This window comes from Macaca mulatta, chromosome 7 (assembly GCF_049350105.2).
Source record: "Macaca mulatta isolate MMU2019108-1 chromosome 7, T2T-MMU8v2.0, whole genome shotgun sequence".
Taxonomy (NCBI): domain Eukaryota; kingdom Metazoa; phylum Chordata; class Mammalia; order Primates; family Cercopithecidae; genus Macaca; species Macaca mulatta.
The window spans coordinates 167,211,424-167,223,520 of record NC_133412.1 but is presented as its reverse complement, the minus strand read 5'-3'; the positions used below and the strand labels follow the sequence as shown (position 1 = coordinate 167,223,520).

Below are 12,097 nucleotides of genomic sequence, written 5' to 3'. Positions count from 1 at the left end.
TCTGCTTCTGCCATTAACCTATGTTTCCAGTGAAGTGCTGTGTCTGACCTGTCGCAGGCACCACATGGCTATCTGTGAACGAGTGAATGGGTGAGTAAAGGAATGGATGAAAAGGCAGCAGAGTGGAAAGAGAAGTAGGTCTAGAGATTCAAATTCTTCCTCTATCACTGGCTGTGCAACCTTAGGTGAGTTGCTAGCCCTATCTGAGCCCCAATGGCCTCATCTCTACAATAGCAACAGCGAAAATGTGCTGTGCTCCCCTTGCAGTATTCCTGCGAAAAGCAAATACGATGAGGCGGGTGTTGGAGCTTCCCACATCTTGCAGCTGGTATGGACCTCCCTGGCCCTGTCGGAGTGCTCCAGCACCAACCTCATGACGGCCTCTGCTTCACAGACAAGCTTCTCGGGTCTTCCTGGGACGCCCTCCTGAGAGTGTTCCCAACTAGACTGTGACCTCCTTGGGGACAGAGAGCTGAGCTGATATTGTTTATTTATTTGTTTATTTTTTAATCTCCAGAGCCCAGCTTAGAGCCTGGATCATTGTAGCTACCTAATAAACGGTTTTAAACAAATAAATACCTTTGAAACCAATAAAATGCTCTGGCAATGTAATTGGTCATTATTATATTGTGACCAAAATGGAGTCCACTGAGTCTTTGGGATCTTAGAAATGAAAGTCAGATCAGTACCCCGGAGAAAACAGAATTCTGTTGAAAACCATTTCCCAATTTGCTTCTGTCCCACCTCAATGTAAGGGACAGAATGTGATGAGAATCAAATGAGGATCATTTGCCAAGCTTTGGTCCCCTGAGGGAGCCCAAAGAGACAGACCTAGCTTCCTGTTCCACGGAGAAGTGCGGTCCTCGAACCCATGAGGTGCAGAGCCCAAGGTTTCCATGAATGGACCAGTCAGAATGAGTCCAGGAAGCTGGGTCTTCATAATCTTTAAACTTCTGCATTTTATTTAAGATACATTTCTGAGAAGACAAATGAGGAAAACATGAAGCAGGAACTGGCTGAGGCTGATGTGTGCACAGCTTCAAACAATTCAAATCAAGCCACCCACACTTACTGTGCACTTATGATATGCCAAGTTGTGAATCAGGGCTGGGCCCTGCTCTTCCTAAGATCACAGTCTAATGAGGGTGAAGGCCCAGAACTACCTGATGACACAGCAGGGAGAGCACAGCTTGCTGAGTTACAAAGGGACACTACAAAAGGTCAATTCACTTAGTCAAGGAAGTAGGCTTTGCAGGATGAATAGGAGTTCGTCAAGCAGACTAGAGGAAGCAGGCCTCTTTGAGCCTCAGTTCCCTCATTTGCAAAGGAAGCCAATTACATCTCCTTCACCAAGTGACTGGGGAATTAAATGAGATGCTTGGCGCAATGTGCCTGTTATAACAAGTGCTCAATGAATCGCAGCTATGGATAGGAAGGCAGAGTCACAGCAGCTTGGAATTCATGTTCTCCTCCACATGTGATTCTTCTCTGGTCAGCCCAGAAAGGATGGACTGGCTGGTGGGTGAGGGAGAAATAGAAACCTCATGGATGGGAGGCCGATTCCAGAGACCGTGCAGGAACCAGGGTGGGGGTTAGTTACATGCTATGAGCTCTTCTCTCTACCTAAGAGGGCAGGGGACTGGCTCTCCAGGAGTATGAGATCTTGGTCCACAAACACACAATACCAAGATTGCCATATGGGGTTTTAATCCTTCAAAGACTTTTGTTTGTTTTGTTTTATTTACTTAAATGTATCAAGTGCCTGTGTGCTACTACTCTTGACATCTGGGCTTGATGTGGGTTGCCGTGAGGCTCTGGTGAGAGAACAGAGGGCCTGGCACAGTGGCAGGCATGGGGTGGACTCTCATGGCACAGTGGCGGGCGTGGGGTGGACTCATGGCACAGTGGCGGGCGTGGGGTGGAATCTCGATTTTGTTAGCTTCCTCCTCTATTAAGGTGCTTACTTGCCCCTGCATTCAGCCAGGCCCAGCCCAATCGCTGCCTCCCTGGGGCTGACCTGGGCTTCTTACTAACTCAGACAGAGCAGCCATCCGTTGACTCACCGAGCAACTAGGAGCACTGTCCTCCCAGTCCATTCTCTGCTCTCACTGAGCCTGACTGTGCCTGAATTCATGATAAGCTGGACTCCAGGGTCAGGTGATGGTGACACACTCTCCCCAGAACCTGCCCAGTGACACGCAAAGGACAGAGGCCCTACCTGGGGCTCTTCCAGGGCATGACCTGTACCCACATCCTGCCGAGGCCAGGCTCCTCTCGCCTCTGATGACTCAGCCCAGGAGTTTTGCTCTGTTGGTAATTCCCCTGCTTGGGGCCCGAGGCGAAATGGGGCCTCCAGCCTTGATTGGCAAGCGCACGAAACCCAGCCAGGGGCCCTGGCTCCCCAACCAGCCCTGAGACTCACGGCTCAGTAACTCTGAGCAGTCGCCTTGCCCAGTCACCAGCTCCAAAGCCAGTGGACGCACCCCAATCTCAGTGCTCCCAGAATGAGCCCTTCTGCCTTGATCTCACCCTGTCCTCCGTGACTCTATGGCTGTGTGTGGCCTTGTCTCCCTCCCTGCTGGCTTCCAAACATCCTCAGGATCCACAGAAAGATACATCTTAATGAGCTGCATCGCTACACAGAGCTGGGCTCTGGGACCGAGCCAGAGCTGGGAAATCTTTGTTGAAGGCAACTCAGTTTGTCTGTTTCCTCATCTGCAAAATGGGAACAGCACACCCACTGCTTCCATCAATGGTGGCAGGAGGATGGAAATGAGGAGAGGCTCAGCATGCCTTCGTGAACATTTGCCCTGCACAGTTGTCAGAAATTGTCATCATCACCGTCTCCCTCCACGTCCATCAGCCTCAATATCCCGGCCATCACTGCTGCTGCTATTATTATGCAGAGACAGGTCCTCGTTTAGGACAGTGCAGTGGGCTTTTTCCCAGTGCTTTATTATCCTGCTAAAAACATTCTAACAATGGCAGGTAATCAGAGGCCACGGATGCACTAAGCATGAGGGTGGCCGCGACCCAAGGATCCTGGGAGGTGGAAGCCCAGGGCCTCATCAAGACAACAGGGCTGGAGACAACCGAGGTGAGCCTGGCCCCAGGCTGCCTCCACCTGCCCGGCTCTCTCTCCTTCTCAGGACCAGGCACTAATGCAGAGGACACTGAACCCAGCAGCTGTTAGGGCTAAGGAGGGGCCTTGGCTCTGGGATCTGTTGGACACTGAGTCTCTCCACAGCTACAGAAGCAGTGAGGACATCCCCAGTCTGGTCCTGGTCCCACTTCTCCATTTTGCAAATAAGGAAACTGAGGCACAGAGCGGGGATGGGGCTTGTTCAAAGTCACAGGGCCAGTCGGTGTGGAGGTCGGAGAGCTAGAGAAAGGATGAAAAGGCAGGAAGAGGCCAGGCCTTCAGAGGACAGGGTGTCATCAGGAGCTGGGCAGACAGTGGCGGTCTGAACCTCTGCTCCACTCGCTGCCCCACTGCAGGTGACCCTGTGCAGTTACGTCCCCTCTCACAGCCTCCATGTCTTCATCTGTAAAAGGCACCCCCATCTACGGTCGATGGATGCGGATAAATGAGGGCATGTGCCCCAATGTGGGTCAGTAGAAGACCAGGAGCAGGGGATGGGAGAAGGAAGGCGGGAGGGAGTGACGGCGGCGAGGATGAGGAAGGCAACCAGGCCTGCAGCCAGCCCTGAGAGGTTGAAGCAGAGGAGTGAGCAGGTTCCCCTCCTCCCACTACCCTTGCTCCTCTCTACCAGACCCTGGCCTTGCGGGGGTACCCACAGAATCTGTAGGCTGTGGCCCGACCAGAAAGAGTGTGGGTGCTTCTCAGGGTCATAATTACCCCATGCCCCACAGGCTGTGAGTCACTAGTAGCAGAGTCCCCCCCAGACCCCCCTAGAAGAGTGTAGTGAAAGGCCAGGGCCACTAGGGTGTCGAGAGCGCCAGGCCTGACCTACTGGGGGTGGGGTCAGTAGGGGCCACATACCCTGTTTTCACGACAACCTCAGGCCAACTCAGATTTGTGGAGTGGCCATCCCACCTCCTTCCAGCTCTTCCACTCTCACAAGAGCCTGATGGGGTGGGAAAACTGAGGCCATAGAGGCAAAAGCATGATAAAATGAATAGTTAGCACGTGTGGAACACCCTCTGTGCTTTACACTCCACTAAACTCCTCACACAATTCGCTTACTCAGGCCTCACTGGCCATCGAGCACAGGCTCTTTTCATGCCACCTTGCAGATGGGGGGACTAAGGCACAGAGAAGGTCAACCCGTCCCATGTCACACGGCCAAGGAGTGCCAGAGCCTGGATGTGAATCTGTGTCTGACTGCAGCCCTGGTTCTGACACCCTTCCTCGTGCATCCTATAGTAACACTGTAGAAGTTACTATAGCATCTGCTCCCACCCCTAGGACAAGATCCCCTAATGAGGGGCCGGCAGGTGGGCGTGGGGGCCACAGGCACAGCTTGGTTTCTCAGCTTTGTTCCCCTATCCTCTGCTTCCCCATGAATCTCTCATCCAGCCCTGCAGGGATCTGCCTGGCCAGCGGTGAGCCTGAGCCCCTTTCATCCGGGGACCTGCCGACCTGCCGTCCGTGGCTCACATCCTCCTGGGTGAAGAATGTCACCTTGCTTCCTATCTGCCTCTCTCGTGGTTGGCTGGGGAGGGGGACGAGGGGGTGGGGTGAGGTTAACCTCATTGTTGTCTTATATGGTCATTTAAATCTCCCAGGGCTTCCTCCAAGGGCCAAAAATAATCCGGAGACACAGCAGCTGTGTCCAGCACACAGAGAGGACCCAGCCATCTGCTTTGGTTCAGAGCCCTGTGTCTGTCTGTCAGTCAGTCCCTCCCCGGCTCTCCCTCCATCCTCGTTCCTGCCTGAAGCCATGACCCGCTTCTCCTATGCAGAGTACTTTTCCCTCTTTCACTCCTGCTCTGCACCCTCCAGGTCCACTGCACCTCCTGAGAGCTCGCCGGCCTGGGCCCCGATGGGCTTGTTCCAAGGGGTCATGCAGAAATACAGCAGCAGCTTGTTCCAGACCTCCCAGTTGGCGTAAGTGACTCCTGTCTGGCCCCAGGACCATCCAAGTTCACTCCCCTAATTGGGATGGTAGGGAGGGTGGGAAGCAGGCCCCCAGCCCCCAGGAGGGCAGAGGGCATTATGGAGGCACCTGCCGTGCAAGCCCCTTCTAGGGGCGTCCCCTTGGGGCCCCACTGCTCCTGCTGAGCTGGGCTTGGTGGCCACAGACTTTGGTCCTCAAGGAACTGCCAGCCAGGCATGCTGGTGATCCTCCCTCAGATGCCCCCAGCACGGGACCTGAGTGCTGGAGGAGCCCCACGGGGCTCTGAAACTGGGGACCCAGCACGAGGGAAATTGGGGAGATGGCCTTAGCATCCCTGAGGCCCAGAAGAGCTTGGAGTTGAACTTGATGAGTTGGCTGCACCCTTGTTTGTCCCAGTCTCACTTTCCTCCATGCCATCACTCTGGGTCCATCCAAAATGCCCACACCCACAGCCTTTGTTTTGTTTTGTTGTCCTTGTTTGTGAAGTGCCAGGTGCTAAAATCCAGAACTAATCTAAGCTGCAGGGGTTCTGTTTGCCTGGCACCAGGGGCAGGGCTAATGGGTTCCTTAGAAAATAATTCTGCCTCCCTCCCCTCTCTGTACCGCCGGAATAGTGACCCCGGAAGCAGCCAAAAGCAAAAGAGGGGCCCCATCACTGGAACCGCATTTCCTCACTCAGTTACGTTGTAGAGAAGGGAGGAGGCAATTGGTCAGTATTTTCTTTCTCCTTCCCAGCCTTTTTCAAATCCTGCCGCCCTCCACTTCCTTGGTGTGGTGGGTGTGTGGTGTGGTTGACAATCTGGAAAAGGGAAACCCAGTGCTGGTCTCAGCTACTGCTACCTCCCACGTGACTGCCTGAGAGTCGCTGGCTCCTCTGAGTCTCCCTTCTCTGTAGGACAGGGCAACGTGACCTCTAGGGTCCCATCCAGCTTATTACTTTCTGATGGCCTGACCCCCCCAGCACCTTCCCCCACCCACAGGGCAGAGACTATGTCTGAGGTCACAGAGAAGCTGTGAATGTGTGGGCTAAGAGCTCCAGGGTCCTTGTATCACAGCTGGAGAGACCTAAGCTGGGCGGCAGGTCCTGAAAGTGTTCTCACGACACTGCACCGCGTCCTGCTCACCAAGGCCACGAGAAAAGCCAGCCCTCCTCCCTTCCACTTCAGCTGGGGTCCCATTGAAGACCCTCCAGGAAAAGGGGGGCACATACCCCCACTGGGCTTTTCCTGATGCTGGCAGGGGCTGCTCTGGCTGCTCCTAAGTGGAACTCGTGAAGGTGGCAGTGACGGTGTTGATGGGGACTTCAGGACTTATCTGATCAGTTTCCCATCGTCCTTGCTGGGTCTGTTGCTTCACCGGCATCTGTGCTCTGATGCTATTAATAACCAGAGAGCCTGAGAGCAGGAAGAAGTGCTGCTCACGCTGGAGGAAGTGGCTGGGAGGGTGCAGGGGCTGGTGGCAGAGACCCCCAGAGCCCATCCTAGCCCAACATGGCGTGGGGGTCCTGGGAATGAGGCTTGCCTCCAGCCTCACCTTCTCCATCTGGGAAATGGGACTATTGATGCAGAACCCTCCCCAAAAGTGGATCAGAGAGCCACAGCCATCGTGGTTCTCATGGACTCTCCAAGGACGGGGCAGGGAGCTCAGTGAATGAATGAATGAAGGAAGGAAGGAAGCAATGAATGAACAAAGGGACTTTAACAAGCCAAGCAAGGAATGGCTTCACTTTAGCCCTGAAGTCTTTTTGACATTCAAAAGTTTTAAATTGTGAAAGCTTCAAATTTATTAATCCTTCCAGTAATTTTTTTTTCTGCAGCTGGATGTACTGGGAGTGGGAATAAGTGACCAGGCAAGGAGAGGAGTTGGAAGACCCCAGAGAGAGGCTCAGGGTTAAGAGGGGCCCTCGAGGTGGGCATGCCTGGTAAACGTTAGAGCGCTATACTCAGGGAAAGCATTTAATTCTCACAAGTGCCTGGCATGTGGGTGGTTAGCCACCCCTTAGGAGGCTGGCACTGTGTGCCTGAATCCTCTTGGTAAAAATGGTCTTGGTATAACATTCACTGCAGCCATAGAAAGCCACAGGGATTAAGGGGTCCCCCAATCCTCTTGCAGCCACTGGGCTGCAGGGGGCTGAGTGCTCATCCTAGAACCAGCGGGGACGAGGACCGAGTGACCCCACTGCCAGCACTCCCTGGGAGAAAGGACCCCTGGTCTGGCCTTGGCCTGACCTTGAGGACTGACCCACTCCTTGCTCTCACAGGCCTGTGGATCCCTTGATAAAGGCCATCAAGAATGGCGATGAAGAGGCCTTGAAGACCATGATCAAGGAAGGGAAGAATCTCGCAGAGCCCAACAAGGAGGGCTGGCTACCGCTGCACGAGGCCGCGTACTATGGCCAGCTAGGCTGCCTGAAGGTCCTGCAGCGAGGTGAGGGTTGGGCTCTGGATGTGGCAAGAGGTGGGAAAGGGACTGGGGGAAGGGCTGCTGCTCCTGGGGCTTCATGTTCTTTGCCCACAACCACCTTGGTGAGAAGGACAGGCAAGGCTGTCACCTTCGTTTGTCAGTTAGTCACAGAGTTAGGAGAGGGGAGATGAGTTGTCTCCACCCCCGACAGACACCCCCTGCTGCCACCTCTCCAGGCCTCTGAGGACAGGAGAGCCTCATTCCTAGAAAAGGAATGAGGGAGGGCTGACTTTTAGCAGAGCTGCTGCCAACTTGTTCCAGAATGTCCCAGGGGCTGATTTGGTATGAAAAATACTGCAGCTGTGCCTGTACCCGGCCAAGGCTATCCCCCACCTGCTGTGGGGCCCTGGGCCAGCCATGCCTCCTCTCTGAGCCCTGTCTTTGTGCTGAGCCAGGCTTAGAAGGACAACTCCTGCAGGCAGGTGTCACCTCTGCCCTGAAGCAGCACAGACCCCAAACGGTCCCCCACACTCCAAGAAACCACAGCATGTAACAGTGGGTTTCCAGCAATGGCTGGTGTGAGTTCGAGGGAAGGACAGGAGTATTAGAAGAGGGAGGGGCTCAATTAGGGAAGGCTTCTCAGAGGACGTGGCATCTGACCATGGACTTGTACAACCAGGAAGCTAAAATGGCCCTGTGAAAGGGCCAGATGAATACAGTCTGTAGTTGGTAAATTTCAGAGGATGTCATAGATTGTTCCTGAAATTGGGAGGCAATCTGGAAAGCCTCTGTGTTGCGGGATCGAGTATCTTCTTCCTACATGAATTTCCCGGTCGGCCCTCCCTAGCGTACCCAGGGACCATCGACCAGCGCACCCTGCAGGAGGAAACAGCCGTTTACTTGGCAACGTGCAGGGGCCACCTGGACTGTCTCCTGTCACTTCTCCAGGCAGGAGCAGAGCCGGACATCTCTAACAAATCCCGAGAGACACCGCTCTACAAAGGTGAGGTCCCCACCCCGGAGTGGGCTTTCCTGAGGAAGAATCCAGAAGGTGGGTGGGCAACAGGGAATGTTGCTCCCATAAGTGCATAACCCCCAGTGTGGCCCTGCTCAAATTCACAATTTATGTAACTGAATCATTCATTCCTGCATGCATTTTTTTTTTTTTTTTTTTGAGACGGAGCCTCGCTCTGTCACCCAGGCTGGAGTGCAGTGGCCGGATCTCAGCTCACTGCAAGCTCCTCCTCTTGGATTCACGCCATTCTCCTGCCTCAGCCTCCCAAGTAACTGGGACTATAGGCGCCCGCCACCTTGCCCGGCTAGTTTTTTTTTGTATTTTTTAGTAGAGACGGGGTTTCACCGTGTTAGCCAGGAGGGTCTCGATCTCCTGACCTCGTGATCCGCCCGTCTCGGCCTCCCAAAGTGCTGGGATTACAGGCTTGAGCCACCGCGCCCGGCCTCCTGCATGCATTTTACCAACATTTTCCAACTGCCTCCCATGGGCCAGGATGCTGAGGGACACTGAGGGCTCGGAGCTGAAAAACTATAGTCCAACCTGTGCACCCTCCCAGCCCTGTAGGCACCCACACACAGACAGCAGTGAAGAGCTTGGCAGGGGATATTGTGGGAGCATGGGGGAGGGGCACCCAGAGGAGGGGTGCCTGAGCTGAACCGCAGAGGAGGAATTACCCACTGGCCAAGCAGGGGGAACCACACAGGCAAAGGCATGAAGGAGTGCGAGAGCATGTACCTCTGGGACATTTGTTTAAGAAAAGCAAGGCCTCCTAGCTTACTCAGTACATCATCCATGGACATTTGTTGGCTGCCCTAGCAGTACCAGAGTCAAAATCTAAATAATCACAATAGCATTGATCGAGTGTTTAGTATATGCCAGGCACTGTTCTCTTACGGAACCCTCATGTCTATCTACACATGAGGTAGGCACTGCCAGTGTCCCCTTTCACAGATGAGGACCTAAGGCACCGAGACATGAAATGGGTTGCCCAGGATCACACAGCTAGCAAGGGGTACCCCAGTGGTTCAAACTCAGGGAGGTGGATGTCACACTGCACTCAACCACTTCATTCTAAACATCCTGTCCCTGCCTACATGCTGAAGCAATCAGCTGGGGTCTTGCAAAAATGACCAGGCCTTTGTACTTGGAAAAATTACAGATATCCTTGATTTCCCATGTGTCTGCTATCCAGTGCTTGGAACAGCTTGGGCAGCAGGAACTGTGTAGTAGGTCTTTGGATCCACTGCAGACCCACTGTGGAAGTGTCTTCCCTGGAATCCGTGTCTGCCAGGGCGCCATGGTTATCACCTGGAACCTCAGCTGTCCAGAGGGAGTGCCCAGGAAGCTGGACAGCCCACAGCCAGAGCTTGGCCCTGGTCTAGCAAGCACACCTACTATGTGTCAAGCACCATGCTCATGCCTTACACACAGTCTCACTCCCATAGCATCCACTCGAGAAGGTTTTATTCTCTCCATTTTACAGGTGAGAAAATCAAGGCTTAGAGAGGTAGAAGGCTTGGGCTATGGTCCTGTTTGAAACAGTACACAGGCAGCCCTCCTCCTGCTGTTGCCAGTCTCCCTGACCCATTCCTCACTCCTCCTCCCACTGACACACAGAGAAGCTTCCAGGGCTGGTTAATTTGGACAAGTGCCCAGGTGACTCCAATACCACCTGCAGCTCCTGGTGAGAACTCTAGGGCCAGAGCCAAGGGCACGTTTGGGGTCTAGAGAGAGATGAGGCTTATAAAGGAGGTTAGAGTGGGTCAGGAAAGACTTGCAGAGCTGTACTCACAACCTGCATTTTACCCTGAACTAAATTAGTAGCCTTTGCTGGAGCAGGGGGAGTTTCAGTCGGATGATGACACTGTCCACTCCTCATCTAGAAAGAATCTCCCAGCGTTGGTAATGTGGAAGACTGAAGCAGGTACCATTGGAAGGGGAAATCATAGGGACATCCTGGGACATCCCAGGGGACAGAGACCTTCAGCCTGACTACCTGGGTTTGAATTCCAGTTCTGCCACTTAGTATCTGTGTGACTTTGGGCAAATCACTTACCCTCTCTGTGCCTCACCTTCCTTATCTGTGAAAGGGGATAACATCACTACATCCTTTAAGGGAATTTGGGAGGATTACATTAGTTAATCCTGTAAAATGTGCTTAGAACAGAGAGCCTGGGATAGAACCAGTACTAAATATATGAATCAATAAGTATTCTTGCTAATATTAGTATCAGTATTACTTTTAGTCGTCTATCAGGTTCAATGCACAGATTGGAACTTAATACACATGCAGTGGAAAGCTGAATGAGTGGATGAGTGAATGGACAGGTGAATGAAAGCAGTCTCTGCTGGCCAGTTCCTGCCAGGCCCTGCTGACCATCCCTGCTTCCCCCTGAGCACAGCCTGTGAGCGCAAGAACGCGGAGGCAGTGAAGATTCTGGTGCAGCACAACGCAGACACCAACCACCGCTGCAACCGCGGCTGGACCGCTCTGCATGAGTCTGTGTCTCGCAATGACCTAGAGGTCATGGAGATCCTGGTGAACGGAGGAGCCAAGGTGGAATCCAAGAATGCCTACGGCATCACCCCCTTGTTCGTGGCTGCCCAGAGTGGGCAGCTGGAGGCCCTAAGGTTCTTAGCCAAGTACGGTGAGTGGCCAAGTGTCCCTAGGTCATAGAGTCCCCAAAGGGCACACGGGAAGGATGTCAGAGGTCAGCTCTAAGGGAAGGCGAGTTAGGGGTCATCTTGTGGGCACACTGACGGAGTGAGTTTCCTTCTAGAGTACTGTGTTGAGAAAGATCCTGAGGCTGTGTCCAGGCTCAGTGGGAAGAGTGTCGGGATCCACTAGTGACATCTGCCATTAGCACAAATATGGGGGTATGGCCCATGAACCACCTATTTGCCATTTATAATCTAGTCCAACATTTTCATTTTACAAACGAGGAGTCTGAGGCACAGAGAGAGGAAGTGACTCATCTACAGTCCTATAGCAAATTAGTTGTAGAACTAGCTAGACTCTTGGTCTCCTGACACCCCAACCGCTTCTCTTTCCACCACATCACACTTCAGGGCCAGAAGGAACCTCAGGCAACATTTAGATCACCTCCTCCTCCTTTTATGGGTGATGAACTCAAGGACCAGGATGGGAAAGTGATTTGTCCAAGGTCACACAGCAAATTAGTGGCAGAGCTGGGACTTGAACCCAGGTCTTTGCCCTCTTTGCCTGTGAAATATCTTAATGGGAGAAGATAACACAATACGGCCTGCATTATGATGGCCCAGTAGCAGAAGACCCCTAGACATGGCAGACTTGCTTTTGGTTTCAGAATATTATATCCTCATCTTCCCCAAGAACGCCTTTGATTTCTTTTCTCTCTCCATGGGAAGTAACCCTCTCTCTCTAGCAACAGAGAAGCCAGAGGTAATCCAGACACGGAGGCTGAACTGTAGTAATCTGTTGAGGACTTGCTAAGTGTGAACACAGACTGGGTCCATGGAGCTTTCCCCATAGCCCCATATGGTAGGTAGTGTGCTCGTCCCATTTTATAGATGAAGAGACTGAGGTTCAGAGAGGTTAACTAATCGGTCACAGTCCAAG

General features: G+C 53.1%; 2 protein-coding genes across 4 annotated transcripts in view; one reads left to right on the top strand and one right to left on the bottom strand.

Moving 5' to 3' along the window:
- OTUB2 (OTU deubiquitinase, ubiquitin aldehyde binding 2) overlaps positions 1-7,874 on the bottom strand; it is a 98,657-nt gene extending 90,783 nt beyond the window's left edge. Inside the window, exon 1 of the mRNA XM_001095170.5 lies at positions 7,871-7,874. The gene's annotated coding sequence lies outside the window, so the exon portion shown is untranslated. The remainder of the gene's footprint in view (positions 1-7,870) is intronic.
- ASB2 (ankyrin repeat and SOCS box containing 2) overlaps positions 1-12,097 on the top strand; it is a 43,696-nt gene that overhangs the window by 15,699 nt on the left and 15,900 nt on the right. For all 3 annotated transcript variants that reach the window (XM_015144411.3, XM_077941654.1, XM_077941653.1), the window contains 4 exons: positions 4,967-5,071; positions 7,342-7,508; positions 8,332-8,487; positions 10,902-11,147. In XM_015144411.3, coding sequence (XP_014999897.2) covers positions 4,967-5,071; positions 7,342-7,508; positions 8,332-8,487; positions 10,902-11,147 — 674 coding nt within the window. The remainder of the gene's footprint in view (positions 1-4,966; positions 5,072-7,341; positions 7,509-8,331; positions 8,488-10,901; positions 11,148-12,097) is intronic.